Source organism: Lontra canadensis, unplaced genomic scaffold (assembly GCF_010015895.1).
Source record: "Lontra canadensis isolate GAN:19392208 unplaced genomic scaffold, GSC_riverotter_1.0 scaffold173, whole genome shotgun sequence".
NCBI lineage: Eukaryota > Metazoa > Chordata > Mammalia > Carnivora > Mustelidae > Lontra > Lontra canadensis.
Window position 1 is genome coordinate 1,039,767 of NW_022631167.1, and position 12,466 is coordinate 1,052,232.

At 55.4% G+C, this 12,466-nt stretch overlaps 1 protein-coding gene across 1 annotated transcript; it reads right to left on the reverse strand.

Moving 5' to 3' along the window:
* Positions 1–1,883: 1,883 nt before the first annotated feature.
* On the reverse strand, positions 1,884–5,231 carry IRF2BPL (interferon regulatory factor 2 binding protein like). Its single transcript, XM_032846211.1, has one exon. The coding sequence runs from the start codon at positions 5,102–5,104 to the stop codon at positions 2,717–2,719; it is 2,388 nt and encodes a 795-aa protein (XP_032702102.1). The 5' UTR covers positions 5,105–5,231; the 3' UTR covers positions 1,884–2,716.
* Positions 5,232–12,466: the final 7,235 nt, after the last annotated feature.

The following is a 12,466-nucleotide window of genomic DNA, read 5'->3' on the forward strand; positions in this document are numbered from 1 at the left end:
CAGGTAATCCACGCATCGAAGTGCACATGCGCAGTTCAGTGCTGTGGCGGCACCCACGGCTCCTTCATTCAATGGTGGTTAAATTACACCCGTGACACTCGCTGTATTCTCAGGCTGCTGAGCTTTACCCATTTGAAGAGTGTGTGTGCTGGGAGTGGGGGTTGGGAGCACCTTACAGGATCTTCCAGGCGAAACATGCTTGGTTTTTATTAATGAGCTTATGAGAAAAGCCAACCCAGACCTTTAAGTGAAATGCGTGATTGGTAGCCAGGCAAGGATGGGTTTTAGAATTAACTCTTCCTACAGTCTGCTATGCATTATCACCCCCAAGTTAATTACCCCTGAGGATGAAAATAGGTTTCATGACTCATAAGCACCAAGACAACACTTGGCGGCAGATGAAAATGCACGGACACATTTGCAGGAAGCTGACACGCATATCTATTTATATGTGGGGAGATTCTTAAAGAGGTGAGACAGCCACCTCCCATGTACCAGGATTAAGAGGCTGCAGATCCATCAATTGCCAGTTATCCACTCCCTAACACACACACACACACACACACACACACACACACACATCATGGTTTCCACTATTTCAGTGATGGTGGGGGCTAATCAGGAACAGAAACTAAAAGGGTGTTATTAACAGCGAGTCCCAACACCTACCCAACCTCCACACCGGTGTTCTGAGCTAACCAGTGATTTGCTTCTCCCCAAACATGCCTGCACCCATACCCACCTCCCTACCCTCCTGCTCTTGCACCCTCTTTGATAGGAGTAGGTGAGGCATCAAGTCTCTCCCCTTATTCGCTTACTCCTCACCTTGATGGGGGCTGACCTGGCCCAGCATGCCCCCCTCCTGGGAGTCCAGGTGTGACCAGGAATGAATTTCAGACGGGTTTTGTTTTGCTACCTCCCTCCTGTTTTCTACTGTTCCATTCACCTCCCACAAAGTACAAGGTCCATACCAGGTTTGTTTGCCTTGCCCTAGCTCTGGGAGAGTTCCAGTCTGGTCTCAGCCAAGGGAGCTCAGAGCTCTAAAGGACATTCCTGTCCTGGTCCCCTACCCTTCTGTACCTCTGTACCTTCTGTACAAACACCGCCAGAAAGACTGATTAGATGAATACTTGAATTGTTTTCACCAGTGGGAATGGTTTTATTTGGTGTCATAAGTGACCTTTGCCTCAGGAACTGGATTTGGCTTTTTTCTCTCTTGCCCCATTCCCCACAATGATCTGACCAGTGAAGTGTTCTGCCTTTTTAGAAATACTTATCATGAAGGAGGGAGGGTAGAAAAACGAGTGATGAATGAGGTGGCACTGCTTTTCCAATGCATCAGCTGGAAGCTGCTGGCAACTCTCCTGGCTCAGTACATGCATTTGTTTCCTGGTGCCCACACCCCGCCTGCCTCCACTGACAGCTCCCAGCTCTGTGGCATTTTTGCTTTATATGTGCAGTTAAGTGTGATTTCTGCCACATCTAAGAGACGAAGCATCCTATTTTTTTTTCCCCACTTGCACAAGTCACAGCTGCACTGGGGATCAGCACACACTTGAGGCCACAGGGCAAGTTCCCGACAATGCCATTTGCAGCTGGGGTGCTCACTGGGAAAATAGAGACGCAGAAGAGTAAACAGAAATTGCTTAGTCAGCAACTGTCCCACCCCCCCCCCCCCCCCCCAAGAGGTGAATGTAAATAGTCTGGTACTGGGGCGGGGGGTAGGGGCAGTCCCCCAGCACGGGGCCTCCCCCAGATGCCACCTCCTCGGAAGAAGGTTTGTGGAGGCACCAGCATTTGTGTTCTATGTTGGTAGGGAGGGTGTCCCCTATGTTGGAACTATGTGGCCTTAGCTCTAGAAAAACACACTTGCTGACTCGGGGCAGAATTAATATCAATTGAATTTATTACAAGTTACTAAGCTCCAAGGCACATTACAGTGTTCTGTTAACTACAGAAATGTATAAAGGACAAACAGAGCAGATTCCCCATGTCTAGCATTTCGCTCTACTGTTCAAAAGCATCCGTGCATCAATAAAGCAAAAACAAAACAACACGTGAAGATCCAACACATTCAGGTCAGTAGAAACAAACCAAAACATTTTCCCTCACAAACTTGCAACAGAAAACACCCCGCCCCCCCAACACCCCCCCTTTACCATTTTGCAAACAAAACAGAAAAACAAAAAAACAGAACAAAATGGAACAAAATAAAGTGAAGACTTCAACTCTTGGGGCTGTTTAGAAAGAAGCTTTCACCATTTTATAGCATCTTTTTTTTTTTTTTTTAGGCAGCAACACTGGCCTTGGCAAAAAAAAGTCATTTTCTTTTGTGTTTTTTTTCCTTTCAGAGAGTGCATAACATTTACAAAAATACACACCAGCAGCAGTCGTTGCTAAGGGCTATTAATTCTGTACCTAGGCAAACACTCTGCCACCAAATAAATGCTAACGAAATGATGCAAATGACCCAACCAATATTATACTGCTTAACACAAACCAGCTTATCCTTCAAATGAAGAAGTTACATACCTTTTGTTTCAAAATATAGAAACATACGACGAAAATAATGTCTATACATAAGACTAACTTTTTGCAGTTTGTTATATTCACAATTCTACATCTTGGGGGTGAGGGGAGGGAGGGTCGGTGGGGGAGGGGCCCTCTGGATCGGAGAGAAGCTGGTCAGGGGCAGAGGAGGTGGCGGTCTTGTGGTTCAAGGGTCTCTCTCCTTTTTCACTTTAACATCTCCAGCTAAGATCGTCGCGATTTCGCCCTGCATGAAGGCCCAAGGTACATTCGACCCAACCAGAGGGCATTTCTCTCCGCTGGGGCAGTACACCTCGCCGGTGGCCCCCTGGGCCTTGATACTCTCTCTAGAGCAAGGGAAACAGAATTTGTGGCTGGGGACGGATGGGCACTGAACGAAATGCGTGTCCTCCAAACGTTCGTGGCAAATGGTACAGCAGAGGGGCCCGCTGTTGGCCATAGGGGAATCCGGAATGTTTTGGGGGTGCACTTGGTCCATGCCCGGGTGGGTGCTAGGCGGCGGGGGCGCCACCTGTAAATTCAGGTCCCCGTTCCGCGATGCCAAGCGGCGCTGCCCGGGCACGGAGGCCGGTGACACCGGGCTGCTGCTGTTGCGCCTCGCGGACGCAGTGGTGGAGTGCACGGAACTGCCGTCCTTGGGCGAGTGCGCCGTGCCCAGAGTGTCTGCCACCGACATGAGGGCGGCCATGGGCGACGGCCCGTTCTGAGGGGCTGACTCGGGCGGGGTGGTCCGGTTGGAGTGGGGTCCCAGGGGCGGAGGCGGTGGGGGCGGACCCCCCGCGGCATGCCCCGGAGCCGCAAAGCCCCCGGCCGACATAGTGAGCTTTAGGGCCTCGCTCTGGTTCGCCATCCACTGCTGCCTCTGCTGCTCCTCGCCCAGTTTTAGGGCGCCCTCGGCGGAGTCCGGGGGCTCGGGGGACGCCTTCCTCTTGCGAAGACTGGCGGCTGTGCCTCGGCCCGAAGGGGTGGCGGGCGGCAGGGTCCCGGTGCCCGGGGGCGCGCTGGGGGCGCGGCTTAGACTCACCAGCGCCGTGGGCAGCATGGGGCAGCTGGCGTCCAGGTAGGGCTGGGGCAGCATGTCGGCGCCGGGCACGCCCTCCTTGAAGAAGCGCACGGCCTCAGGCAGCAGGTCTCCAAGCAGGCGCCAGTCCCCAGAGCCGTGCTTCTTCTCGTACTCCAGATACTTGAAGCCGGAGGAGAGACCCCGGCCGAAGTCCTTCATACAGTCCTGGTACATCTGCTTGGCCACACCAGATGCGCTGGAGTACACGTTGCCTGAGCCCGTGGGGTACTCAATGAACAGCTTCAACTCGTAGTCCATGCCGGGCTTGGAGACAGCGTCGAAGGCAAAGACGCGGCCCAGCAGCGAGTGGTCCTTCTTGAAGCGCACCTCGTAGGGCGTGCAGCCAGCCAGCGTGAGCAGCGTGTCGCGGACCATCTTGGGCTTGTTGGCCCACTCCTCCGCGCGGTTGCGCAGGCTCTCGCTCAGCTCGGCCAGGGCCTCGGCGTTCCGCTGCTTCTCCTTCAGCTCGCGCTCCTGGTCTGTGCTTGAGACCGAGCCGGGCCTTTTGCCACCAGCACCCACAGCTACCTCCGCCACCGACGACGAGGTCGAAGACGACGCCGAGGACGACGCAGCTGATACGCCCGGAGCGCCCCCAAGACAAGCGGGGCCCCCGGGCGCCCCTGGGGGCGCGGGCGTCGGGGGCCCACGACTGCCCAGGCCGTGGGGCGGCGGTGGGGGCAGCACGGCGGCACTGGCCGGGCCGTTAAGTAGAGTTTGCGGCAGCAGGTTGGGGGGCACCGTGAGCTGGGGGCCTCCACCACCCCCCGGGTTGGGCAGCCCCGTCACTAGCCCACCATGCGTCCCGCGCCGAGACGCCACCGACGCCGCGGCGGAAGAGGAGTTGGGGCTCTGCCGGTTCAGCTCCGGGGGTCCCTCCTCCGGTGTCGGCTTGGGGAAGCCATTGGGGCCCCCCAGGCCGTTGGGCAGCCGCGCGGCGTGGCTGCTGCTTCCCAAGCTCACCGGCGGTGGCGGGTACTCGAAGCGGCTGCGCTGCTCCACCGCGGCGGCCGCGGCGGCCGCGGCGGCGGCGGCAGCGCTCAGGCCATAGCGCTCCAGGCCGGACGGGGCCGCCAGCACAGCAGGCTTGCTGGAACCATCGACGTGGTTGAGCTGCTGTTGCTGCTGTTGTTGTTGCTGCTGCTGCTGTTGCTGCTGCTGCTGCTGCTGCTGCTGTTGCTGCTGCTGCTGCTGTGCGGCGGCGGCTGCCGCCGCTGCTGCAGCCGCCGCCTCCTTAGCCGACAGGGCCACCGTCTTGACCCCGACGGGCGGCGGCGGCCCGGGGGAGCGGCCGTCCTGAAAACAGCCGTGCGCCCGCTTCAGCTGGCGCGCCGTCTCGATCACGAACTCGATGCGATCGGCGCCCTCGTAGTTGACGCAACCGCGGCATACGGGTTCCGAGAAGTCCCAGATCATGGCCCAGGGCATGCGGGGCAGGTCGCACAGGTAGCAAGACTGTCTCCGGGACGAGGACACCTGCGCCGCCGACATGATGCCGGCCCTGGGGAAGGTAGGCCCCCGCCCAGGCTGTCTCCGCGGCGCCTTCTCCTCCGGGAGGACCGGCCGGCTGGGGAGGGAGTCCGGCTGCGGTGGAGGAAGGGGGGGCGAGAAAGTTCTGCCCCAGGGGCTGGAGGGAGCGCGAGTCTCCACCGCCGGCGCAGCGCCTCTCCGCCGGGGCTCCACTGCCGGGGCGGCGGACGAGTTCAGCCCGCTCCTCGCCCCCACCTCCTACTGCGGCTGTGTCGTCGGGAGGGGAGCTCAGGCGCCTTCTTCCTGGTGCCGCGGACCCGGGCTGGAAGCTCCGGGCCCGAGGGGAGGGGGCGAGGGTGCCGGGTGCTGGCCGCCGTTGGCTCTTGGCCCCCTCCCCGGAGTGGCTGGCGCTTGGAAGCTCGAAAGGGGCTGTCTCTTCCTCTCCCCTGGGGGCCCCCCTACGAGCTGCGTCCTCTCCCCGCCAGGCTCCCTGGGGCGAAGGCTAGAGGGTTCAGTGCCACCCGGTGCCCGGGTCCAATCTTGCTGAAGTCGCCGCTTCCCCGGAGGGCCGGGGGGTTGGGAGGGGGTGGCAGCCGAGAGGAGCTTCTCCCCTCCGCAGCGTCGGCCGTTCCGCTGGCGGCGGCTGGGTTTGCACGGCCGGAGGGAGCCGCCGCGGCCACTGCTTCCAGGACGCACGAGAGCAGAGAGGAGCGCACGCACGCAGGCTCCCGCCGCCCCCAGGCCTGGCCGGCGCCCGGGCCGCCACGGCTGGCGGCGCTCACGTTGGCTGCAGGGCGCTCGCGCGGCGCCTCGGCCCGGGTCGCATCCCTTCCCGCTCGCACTCGCCGGGAATGTGGGGTTGTGATTGTTACTCTACGTTCCGGAGGCGCGTCTCGGCGCTCCAGCTCGCGCTGCGGCTCGCGCTGTCCCCGGCTTGGCCGCGCGGGATGCCGCCCGGGCGGAGCGCTGACGTCACCGCCATGCTCTGCACCAGTTCTCCCCCCTCCCTCCCCTTTACACTTCCTCTGTCTGTGGAGCCCACTTGTTGCTCGGGAGAGGCGCATGCGCGGCAGGACGCCCAGATTCCTCCCAGTAGGCCCCGCCTCCGCGCCTCCGCCTTCCCCTCCCCCCTCGCCGAGTGTGTACAACAGCTGAGGCCTGGCGAGCTAATGCTGGACGTCCTGGCCCAGGCGGGGCGGGTGCGGGGGGTGGAAATTAAACAGACGATGACCTTTCCTTTCCCCGCCCGGCTTTCCCAAGTAAAAACGCATTTAAAAATCACAAGCGTCATTTCCGATCCCGCTCCCCACTCCACCCTGAGCAGTGCATTTAAATGTCCACTTTCAAGATTTTCGTTGCGACTTTCGTATAGGGTATTACTCATTTCATCTGTAATCAAACCTCCCCCACCCACCCCCGATATGGATGTTGCATTCATTGCTACCACTGATGCCAAAGCACCTGCAAAATGAGCTGTTTCCCATTGCCCAGAAACTGCCTTTTCAATTTGTTTTCGTGCTCTGGTGTAGGAACCTGAGTTTCAACGACAGAGCTAAATGAATTCAGGGTGAGCTACTCCTCCCCCCAGTCGCACTCTAAAAATTTTGGCTGAAGGTCTAAAGAAGCTATGAGCACCCGGAGGCCTTTAAGGAAAACAGTCTACGGGATGCGCACAGCTGCAGTTGGGGGCAGGGAGGAGGAAGGTGCTGGAGAGGCCGAACAGGTGAGTGGTTTTTCCGGGTTTGATAAAAGAAGGTGGGGCAGCATTTAATGACATTGCTATCTCTTTGTAAAGCACGGTGGCAGCTTTCAAAAATTCTCACGTGCTGTGATTTCATTCCACAGTGCCCCAGAAGGCTGAGCAAGGCCATACTTTCTCTAACGTTAGGGAACCACTGCTCATCATTATTGCTTATTGTGGAACAGATATGTTGGTCATAGCTGTAGTGACGGCAGTTCAACTGATTCTTCTATGTACTGGGTCTGCTCCCCCAACCGCCCCGAAAATTGAGATAATCCTGGGCAAGGCTGGAGGAGGAGAAGCAATAGAATGGCATTTCAGGTTCTGGAGTTTGGCAGACCAGGTTGGAATTTCTTCTCTATCACTTACTGGCTTTGTGACGTTGATGTAGTTACTTTCTTTCACGGACTCTCTCTCTTTTCCATCTGTGAAATGGGATCATAGCTCCCAACTTACTAGAATGGTTTGAGATTTCATTTTGTTTTTTGTCATAATAGGAGGTAACTCACTGAGGTTGCTGTGAGCCAGACACTGCTAGGTAATTTTCTTGCATCATCATTAAACTCTCAATATTATCTACAAGGTAGATTCTGTCGTGAACTCTAAGAGGTTAAATAACTTGCCCAAGGTCACGCGGCCATTAGAGATGGAGCTGGGATCTGAATCCAGTAAATCTGGTTTGAGAAGTAGCTGTTACTAGCTCAGGTTCTCAAAGGTGGTTTGTAGTGCTCGAAATTTCCATCAGTCCCCCCATTCTTCTGTTACATACCCTCTCATGTAAAGTGCTATGCAAATACACGTTCAGAACCAACCCTTATCCTTCCCTTTCCAAACAGGTTGTGCCAGTGAGTTCTTACACATGCAGAAGTTTTGGATCCTCCACTACCGCGGACTAAAACAAATACAGCAGGCGGGCGTGTTTGGAGCACTGTGTCAGCCCCCCAGGAATCCAGCAGTAAGTGTTGGTTATTATTAGTATTGCTATTAACGTGGGTACTATTGCTAGTTAACATGTGACAGCCCTTTGTAAATTGTATAAAATATAAGGATCATTATTCTCATCACTACTGTTAACTACTCATTGTAATAAAGTTCAGTTGAAGAAACAAGAAGTCTTTTTTATTTTGACCCTTGACCTTCAGAGCCTGTTCTCCCATCCAGCAACTCCTCAGCACAAGGTTCTTCCACTCATTCTGGGGTCCTAGGTGCAGGGGAAGGGGAGTTTTAAGGATAGGGAGAAAGGGAGAAGGAAGAGCCCTGGGGAGCCCCTCTTTCATCTCAGAGCAGCCGGATTTCTGTTCCTGCAAAAAAAGTGAGCTCACTATGCACCCCCCAACAATAATGAGCTTTCTCTGGCTGACTGGCTCCCAGCAGTGATGTTCTGTAAAGAGCTGCTCTGCAGCATTGCCTCACCCTTCCAAACTTCAGCCCTCCCCACACCCCAGCCACCCTGGAGTGAGTCAAAACACAGGGCTGGAAAATGTAGTGACATCCCCACCAGCCCATGGCTCCAGGCTCATTAGGTTCTAGGTTCGGCTAGGCTGCTTCACCCATATCTTTACATTAATATTTATTCATTCTATCCCTTTATTAAACCAAAAATACTGAGGAACAGCAGCCTATTCCCAACCCTCTAGCCAGGCTGCTAGAGAAAGCACGTTGGGAGTCTATGTCACAGTGTTATGTTTGGTATGCGCGCACATATGTCTCCATCTCCCTGTCTGTCTCTGTCTTCGCTGTTACTAAAGGAGGGATATATATATACACATACATGCCGGGTGTCTTCAGACACAGTGAGTTAGAAATAAACATGCATTTAAACAAACTTCCATTACAGTCTCATAATACTTTAATTTAAAAAGCATAGCTCTCTTGATTCCCTACCCCCGTCCAAGAATCACCATCGTTTATGGTGATCAGTTTTGTCCTCACTGCTTGTCTGAGAAGGCCCGTGTTTGGGGATGTCAAGGACCATGGAGAGGCAAGAACCAATGTTTTGGAGGTGGATTTTCCCCTGGAGGCGAATCCCATGTGACAGTGCTGTGTCCACAGAATGGGAAGGAAGGAAGTGGGGAGTGCTCAGCCTACTCAGCCGAAGGCATCTGGTGGAGAGACTCTTCTTTGCAGTGGGGTCTGGGAGACAAGCAAAACCAGAGGTTCAACCAGGCTCCAGGGGAAACACCTGCAGTCCTCCCTAAATGTCCTTCCTAAGTTTGTGTCTCCCCTCAGCTTGGCATCTGAGCTGGCACCCTCAGAGAACCCGACCCCCACCCCCAAACTGGACCAAAAGGTCAGCTCTCCACTTGGCCCTTCCAGAGGTCACAGCCCAACCTTAAGGGTGAGAAAGCCGCACGCGGCGTGTCCACGCACTTCTAAGCTCCATGCAGTCTCCCTTCTGATCCCCGAGCGGATTTTTGGCAGAGATGGGTCGGGCTGGGGACTCTTCGGCCTGGCATCCCCGCAGCCAACTGGCTTGGCCTTCGAAGAGGCCCGGGCTGAACCTCGCGTCACCCCCGCTTGCAAAGCGGCAGGGCCAAGTGCTCTGGCAGGAGAAAGGCCTTTTTTGGTAACGCTGAGCCCGGGCGGTTAAGCAGGACCCGGTGAAAACAAACGTCTGGGCTGGGCCCTCCTCCGGCCTCTCCAAGGGCCCCCATCCCCTCGAGCCAGGAACCACCCCCCACACCCGACCCCGGAGCTCTAGGGGTGGGCGAATCGATCTGCAATCCTCCAGGTAATTTACACATTTACTCCTGGGCGGGTTCTGTGGCGGAAGTATTGGCCTTTTCCTAAAGTATTAATTCTGGTATTTAAAGAAAAAAAAAAAAGTATTAACTTAGGCCAGGGCGTAGGGTTACGTAAGAGCCACTAGAGCGTGAAAGCTCAGGCACAGCGTGATTCGCTGAGAACCCCTGGGGAGGGGAGTCTGCTCCGCCCGCCAGGACCTGCCCAGACTGCGGCTCGCAGGCCACCGGGCGCTCTGAGCAAAACTGGGTGGAAGGAAAAGGAGGACGTAGTGGTTGGTGCTGGCACGGCGGCCACAGCGAGCCATCAGATCTCTGACTGCTTTCTTCCTGAAGGGGCGGGGAGCAGGGAAGGGAAGAAAGGCAGAGGCAGTCGCGTCTGGTTCCTGCCTCCTCCCTGCTTCCTCTTTGCCAGTGTGCCAGGGCACGGGGGGAGCCTAACGCTGTCCTCAGCAAAAGCTGGTGTGGTTTTTTTAGGTCCAAAAATAAAGAAGCCCTGGAATGAGCCTCCTAGGGACCTGGCCTAGAGAGGAAAAGAGGGGGAGCGCTAGACAAGGGTGCTATTCACTGACCAGGTTGAGTCAAAACAAACACCCGAACCCCAAGAAGGGGAGTAGCGGAGAAGGAGGGCTTGGAGCGGGGAGTAGGGAGGGGAGTTGTCAAGGTCACAGGTGCGCAGACCCTGGACCCTCCACCCTGCCAGGTGTGCTCGTGGGCCTCAGCAGGGAGCCGGAGAGCCAGTGGGTTCCCACCCTCCCCGCACCAGGGCTGGGGATTTCCACTGCCCGGCTTTGGAGACCCGTCGCCGCCCTGGCTTTCCTGCTGGGGGCCGCCAGAAGGCGGGGCCTCAGAGCTGGAAGCCCTCCCTGAGGCCTCTGGGTCCCACTGTCAAGTCCGCTACTGACAGGCAGCCATCACTGCTGTCACGGGTTGGGGTGGATGGCCACTATCTGCAAATACGTTGACTTGCCTGAGCTGGGCGGTCAACCCCTAATTCGGAGAGGGAGGAAAAGAAGGCGCTTACATTGCACATATTCACATTATATTGTTCAACTTGGACTTGGGTGACCCTAAATAGCTATCTGACCTCGAGCAAATCACTTGAACTTTGGTTTCTTAGTCTGTAAAATGGGAGTAATTTCACGGACTCCTTTGTCTGCCTCATTGGTCTGAGTGGAAAATACAGTGTTATAATGTGCTTAATAAAATGCAGGAGATTATGAACAATAAAATGACCGACATTTGTCTAGGGCCCTGAAGTGCATTCCCAGACATTATCTCACCGATCCCCACACCAGCCCTGTGAGGTAGGTGTGACTTTCATCGCCGTCCCGTATAGGTGAGGAAAGCAGGTCCAGAGCTAGTTTGGAGTTACTGGAAACCAGGTTCTCTTGGCTTTAAACCCAGCATTCCTTACTCTCTCCCACCAGTTGCTAGCTCTTTGGGGGGTGGGCATGGGGAGAGTTCCCAGATGCCTCTAAGAAGCGGGAAGAAAGTAAAATGCCTCTCCCCACAGGACTTTGCGGGTGAAGAATGTCACTGCTGTCCCAACAGATGCAAAATTATGCACAAATTAATGCCAGTTATTCCGGAGGTAAAATGAGTCACTCATCAGCTTTGAGCAAAATGTTATAACCATGCTTCCCTGGTATCCCCTGAGACTTTTCCTTCTGTCTCTCTCTCTCTGGGTTTTCAATACCCTGGCCTTAGGTAGGGGTGATGGAGGAAAATCTGAAGCTCTAGAATACAGCAAAGTACTAGGAAACTCACTAAATTACCCTACCTACCTTTACAAGAACAGTTGCATTTTAAATATCCACCCCCGAGGAGGACCCCGGGCTGAATGATGAAGTTTGGGAAGGAGGAATGTGGAGAGGGGGCATTTTATGGTGGAAAGAACCTCCGTCCAGACCCACAAGCCATCTCCTATGAGAAACCACCCTTTGTTCTCACCTAATTCAGGCAACACGGGCTGTGCACACGCACCCAATCCTTCCTGTCCTATCTTTGGGCTAGAGGCCCTTGGAAAACTCTGGCTGTTGCCCTCAAAACACTTGTAGCCCAGGGGCGCCGGGATGGCTCAGTCAGTTAAGCGTCCTACTCTTGAGTTCCCCTTGGGTCATGATCCTGGGGTCATGAGCTCGGGATCATGTGGGATCAAGCCCCTGGGGGAGGGGGCTCTGCGCTCAGTGAGGATTCTGCTCAAGACTCCCTCTCTGTGTTCCTACCCCCCACCCCCGTAAATCTTAAAAAACAAAACAAACAAAAAACCACTTCTAGCCCAGGAGAGGTCTACACCCCTTAACAACCAAACCTGGCCTAGGCATACGAGAGACAGAAAGTGAGGGAACAAGGGCTACCCCGAACCCTGACCCATCTAGAGGACCACCGTGCTTTCACACTTGACTTTCCCTCTCCAGCCAGACCCAGAGGATCCCAGCCTGATATGTCCCTACTGGGTGTGAAACTATTCTCATTACTTTCTTTTGTTTCAAAGCTGAAACTGGGCCACCAGATGGCATGGTGGGTTCCCGTTCCCCAGCTCCCTGACTGTGTCCTGCCATTTGCCATTGGTTCCGTTTTTCAACTATTCGTTTAGAGCACTTTCTCTGTCAGTCCCGGGGATCTCATGATGAACCAAGTCTGATCGGCTTCAGCCCCAAATCTAGAAGCCTCCATTTCCTCCAAGATGTCCTGGTTTCCTGAGGTAAGGGCATAAGACTTCTCAGAGAGGGGCGCCTGGGTGGCTTAGTGGGTTAAAGCCTCTGACTTTGGCTCAGGTCTTGATCCCAGGGTCCTGGGATCAAGCTCCGCATAGGGCTCTCTGCTTGGCAGAAAGCCTGTTTCCTCCTTTCTCTCTGCCTGCCTCTCTGCCTACTTGTGATCTCTGTCTGTCAAATA

Excerpts from the sequence above, each read along its gene's own strand:
- IRF2BPL (XM_032846211.1), bottom strand. The coding sequence starts at position 5,104 with ATGTCGGCGGCGCAGGTGTCCTCGTCCCGGAGACAGTCTTGCTACCTG.